This window comes from Mus caroli, chromosome 1 (genome assembly GCF_900094665.2).
Source record: "Mus caroli chromosome 1, CAROLI_EIJ_v1.1, whole genome shotgun sequence".
Lineage (NCBI taxonomy): Eukaryota > Metazoa > Chordata > Mammalia > Rodentia > Muridae > Mus > Mus caroli.
Genome location: NC_034570.1, coordinates 78,771,511 through 78,776,900, shown reverse-complemented (window position 1 = coordinate 78,776,900; position 5,390 = coordinate 78,771,511). Strand labels below are relative to the sequence as shown.

Genomic DNA, 5,390 nt, shown 5'->3' with positions numbered 1-5,390 from the left:
CCTGGCATTCCCCTATATTGGGGCATATAAAGTTTGCAAGTCCAATGGGCCTCTCTTTCCATTGATGGCCGACTAGGCCATCTTTCGATATATATGCAGCTAGAGACAAGAGCTCCAGGGTACTAGTTAGTTGATCATGTTGTTCCAACTATAGGGTGGGCATCTGAATTCTTACATGCACAGTCGCACATATACACATATAATTAAAAATAATAAAGACAGCCAGCCGTGGTGGCACCTGCCTTTGGTCTCAGCACTCGAGACAGACACAAGCAGATCTTTGTGAGTTTGAGGTCAGCCTGGTCTACATATCAAGTTCCAGGTCAACCAAGGTTACAATAGTGAGACCCTGTCTTTAAAAAAGTTTAAAGAACATTGAGGCTGCATCGGAGTCCCAGGCATAGGCATCCCATAAACGAGGGTTACAATCTTGGAGTTTCTTAGGAGGAAACTGTGGCCTTATTTTTTTTTTTTTTAAGTTTATTTTTACCTCTATAACTGTCTGGCTGTCTACCTATATATCTTGAGACAGGATCTTGTTTATCTACCTACCTAATACTTATATATCTATTTAGATACTATATGTGTGTGTGTGTGTATATGTATATGTGTGTGTATATGTATGTGTGTATATATACATATACATGTACATATATATATTCTGATTTTGTTATTTTGTTGCTGGCACAACACTTAATTTTTAAAAAAAGATTTATTTATTTATTGAATATATGTGAGTACACTGTAGCTGTCTTCAGAACAGGGCATGGGGTCCCATCACAGATGGTTGCAAGCCACCATGTGGTTGCTGGGAATTGAACTCAGGACCTCTGGAAGAGCAGTCAGTGCTCTTAACCGCTGAGCCATCTCTCCAACCCCCACACCACTTAATGTTTAAATTGCGGTAAAATACACACACATGTCCAGTGTGTCAACCATCTGAAGGTGTAGTCTCACTTAGAGAAGGTATGACTATGAAGCAAGCAGAGTTACCCAGGTCAACAACACAGAAAGAAGTGAAAATTGCCCTTGTGAGCCACACAAGTCCTGCAATGGCAGAGGCACAGCTGGTGCTGTACTCCTGGGCCTGTCCTCAGTCAAGTCCGGAGGCAGACTGGCCAGTCCAGGCATTTAGTCTGGAGCCAGTCCTCAACGGCTGCAGAGGCTGGCCAGTATTGACGCTGTGAGTCACGTAAGTGGAGCCAGGGCTCAGCAGAGGTGATAGGCAGAAGACATGGAGAAGGGAGAGAGGGGCCCTGACATCAGGGTGCAGGGAGCTGTGCCCTCCTCCCGGCAACAGGAGAGGACACTGGCCTTCCGCAGGGGGAGTCAGAGGAGATGGCTGTCTCTCCGTGTCAATTGGGCTTGAGGATAGGATTTGGGTTTCCCCAGTATAGTGGGATTAAAGCAGATACCCAGACTGAATCAAATTGGAACTTATCGGCTGGGACTTAGCTAACTAACTGCCTGGGAGCCTGAACAACAAGAGATTACCTTATGCCAGTAAAAGTAAGGAGGTGAGCAGGAAGCCTTTGGACTGAACTTGCTCCCTCCCTGGCTTTCCTGCAGGCCCCACCTTCACAAGAGTCCACAGCTTAACTCTCTCTCTGTCTAGATAGGTGTAATGTCTTTTGGAAGAGCTTTGACTCACATTGTACGACAGCCATTGGAACTCTGCTAAGTAGCTCACCACCTTCCTGGGTCAGGGAAAGATTCCTCAGGCAGGAGCTCCCTCTGGCTGGCCCTTCCTACTAGCAGAGGAGGACTGAAGGCCTGCTGGAGCATCAGGGAGGCAGCCCTTGGTAGCACCCAAGACCCCACCCCCTCCCCCTTCCGCCAAAGCTCTCCGAGTCTTGGTTGGTGCTGCAAGAGGAGGGTGTGTTGGCAAGGAGTTGTCCTCAACTTCTGTAGGGGTGATGGAAAGGGCACTGCCAGATGCAGAGCAGCCTCTGGGCTCCCCCCGCCCCCATGGTGAGCTAACTGCCTAGAGCTGGAGCCAGGAAGTGGCCCTGGGTGGAGAGAGAACAGTCGGACTAGGGCACATTAGAATAGGCAGGAGAAAGGAAGTCCAGGAGGGCACTCACCCAGGACTTACAGAAAGTCATTTGCTTCGGGAACACATGGCAGTAGGACGTATGTGTTCATTGGGAGGTGCCCCGAAGATAGGCAGGAATTTATTAGGGTGCTGTTTATCAATGGGGACATTGTGCTGGCAGAGAAGAGCAATACAAGACACCAGAGAGATTGCATCTTCACTTGTAATTGGAATGCTGCTGAGTCACCCCAGCAGCTGAGCACCCCAGCAGAGGATCCCGTGTCCTCTCCTTATGCAGGCACAAAGGAGGCGCTTAGGGGCTGTTCTCTGCTCAGTAGGTTTGGAACCGGCTCTTGGTTGCTGCTACAGACACTTCGTCCTGAGAATAATGAGACCTAGACAGTGGTGGAGATAGGTGGGGAACAGGAGAGAAGAAAGCACACTGAGTGAAGGCAGGTGTCTGATGGCCACCAACAATCCACATGTGTGCTCCCAAGATACTGGGCTCTCCTCTTCTGCTATCCTCGGTCTCTGATTCCAAAGTGTCGCTTTTAGCTGGATGTACTAAATACTGTATCTTGAACGGCCATGTTATCTGGAGAGGCACATGAGGGAAGGGGCACAGAAACTCGAGAGATGGCTCAGCAGTTAAGAGCACTGACTGCTCCTCCAAAGGTCTTGAGTTCAAATCCCAGCAACTACATGGTGGCTCACAATGTAATGAGATCTGACACCCTCTTCTGGAGTGTCTGAAGACAGCTACAGTGTACTTATGTATAATAATAAATAAATCTTAAAAAAAAAAAGAAACTCTCTTCTCATACTTAAAAAAACTGCAGCAACTGGGCATGGTGGTGCACGCCTTTAATCCTAGCACTCGAGAGGCAGAGGCAGGTGGATTTCTGTGAGTTCAAGGCTAGCCTGGTCTACAGAGTGAGTTCCAGGAAAGAATGTGTCTTTTTTTTTTTTTTTAATTTATTTATTATATGTAAGTACACTGTAGCTGTCTTCAGACACTCCAGAAGAGGGCGCCAGATCTTGTTACAGATGGTTGTGAGCCACCATGTGGTTGCTGGGATTTGAACTCTGGACCTTCGGAAGAGCAGTCGGGTGCTCTTACCCACTGAGCCATCTCACCAGCCCGAATGTGTGTCTTTTATCTGAAATGCTTGGGATAGAAGTATTTTGGATTTAATTTTAAAACATTTTGGAATATATGCATAGGAATAATGAAATATATTGGGAACAGGATCTGAGGCTTTTTTCTGAGGTGGGGTCTCACTATGTAGACCAGGCTGACCTTGAACTCACAGATCCACCTGCTTCTGCTTCCTGAGTGCTGGGAGCAAAGATGTGCATCACTATGTCTGTCCATGTAGGATCCAACTCTCTCTTCTTTATGTGCATGTGTGAGGGCATGTATGTATGTATGTATGTATGTGTACCACATGTGTGCCTGGCCTCAGAGGTCAGAAGAACCTGTTCGAGTCCCTGGAGCTGGGTTATATATATGGTAGTGAACTGCTTGAGGTGGGTGCTTCAAACTAAAGCCAGGTCTTCTGCTAGAGCAGCAGAAAGTCCCCAGGAGGAAAGCTTGCACCTTCTACTGAATGCTCTCCATGGCAGCTTAGAATGTCAGTGGCTGTGGAGAGGTTAGAGTAGTGCAGGTCTAACCCAGTTTCTCTTGGGATCTTCAGCCCCGGACACAGCCATTTCTTGCCCAATCCACATCTGCTCTAGTATCCTAGACAAATGGATACAACTTTTTGGTATGTATTGACCACATTCTCATTCTCACCCACTACAGGGCAGAGTCACTGCATTGCAGCAGAAACCTGCAGCAGAGGCACCCTGTCTACGGTAACCACTTCCTATACGTTTCCATCAATGTATTTGAAAAGTGCCTTGGTTTAGGACTTTCTGTGTTCTGTTACTATAAAAAGCACAATCAGACTATTACCTCGTTGGTACACTGAATTTGGGTGGCCGCGGTCTGAGTTTCTTGGCCATGGCCACTCATGTTTGACTCTGTAATAGACTCTATTCCCCTTGAGAGGAGCACTGTGGCTCGATGTCATAAGCAGCAAGTGCTTTGAGTTACTGCGCCATCTCCCCGGTCCCAGGACCACATCTTATTGCAAAATTTCATTTATGCCACCAGGGATGATGGCGTACACCTATAATCCCAGCACTAGATGGGCAGGAACAGGCAGCTCTCAATGAGTTCGAGGTCAGCCTGGGTCTTCATAGTGAGTTTTAGGCTAACCAGAGCTACTTAGTGAAACCCTGTCTCAAAAAATAAAACAAAACAAAAAACAAAGAATCATTATGCTTCATGTGTGCATTATATAAATAAATATAATCTGAATGTAATTTTATAGTTTTTAAAGATGGGGTCTTTCCAGGCCTAATGAAAAGTGCCTATAATGCCAGCACTGGGGAGGCTGGGGCAGGAGGGCAGCTGGAGCTTGAGGCTTGCCTGGGATAAACAGTGAGACTCTGCCTCAAAGCAAAGAACTATACAAATAGCAAAACCAAAACACAAAAAATACCGAGTGTAGCTATGTAATTTGAGCTAACCTGGAACTTTTGTACTGTGGGCACGCGTATGCGTGCATGCGTGTGTGTGTGTGTGTGTGTGTGTGTGCATTTGCAGGTGCGTACACAGAGTATATGTTCACGGATACATGCAGGTGCATTCCCACTGGGAGACCAGAAGATGAGAGTATGTTTCCTGTTCTATCTTTTCCACTTTATCCTCCAGATACTGGGTCTCTCAGTGATCTGGAGCTCACAGTTTTTGTTATTAGTTTTGTTTTTGTTCTTGGCTACAATGGCCGGCTAGCAAGTCCCAGCAATCCTGTCTTCTCCTCCCTCCTCCCCAGCATGGAGTTAACAGGTGTACAAAGCCACACCTGCCTTTTACAGGGGAGCTGGGAACCCAAACTCAGGTCTCTATTGTGGCGTAGTCCTACCCACTGAACTATCTCCAGCCCTATGCCTGGCTCTCTTGGTCTTCCTGTCTCTGCCTCCTAAGTACTGGGATGACCGGCCACGCTATTTGCAAAGCATAAATGGTTCCATCCTGCTTCAAACGGCTCTTAATTTTTTCTTCTTTCTCTTTTTTCTCTTTCTCTTTCTCTTTCTCTTTCTCTTTCTCTCTCTTTCTCTTTTCTTTTTCTTTCTTTTTTTTTTTTAAAGATTTATTTATTTATTACATGTAAGTACACTGTAGCTGTCTTCAGACACACCAGAAGAGGGAGTCAGATCTTGTTACGGATGGTTGTGAGCCACCATGTGGTTGCTGGGATTTGAACTACGGACCTTTGGAAGAATAGCCCTTACCTGCTGAGCC

At 46.5% G+C, this 5,390-nt stretch overlaps 1 protein-coding gene across 3 annotated transcripts in view; it reads right to left on the bottom strand.

Moving 5' to 3' along the window:
* Armc9 (armadillo repeat containing 9) overlaps positions 1-5,390 on the bottom strand; it is a 126,464-nt gene that overhangs the window by 5,986 nt on the left and 115,088 nt on the right. The window contains exon 24 of one of the 3 annotated variants that reach the window (XM_021162986.2): positions 2,157-2,430. The exons of the other annotated variants lie outside the window; for them this stretch is intronic. Within the exon in view, the coding sequence (XP_021018645.1) occupies positions 2,367-2,430 (64 nt within the window). The 3' untranslated portion in view covers positions 2,157-2,366. Of the gene's footprint in view, positions 1-2,156; positions 2,431-5,390 lie in introns of those variants that run through there. 3 annotated transcript variants of the gene reach the window in all.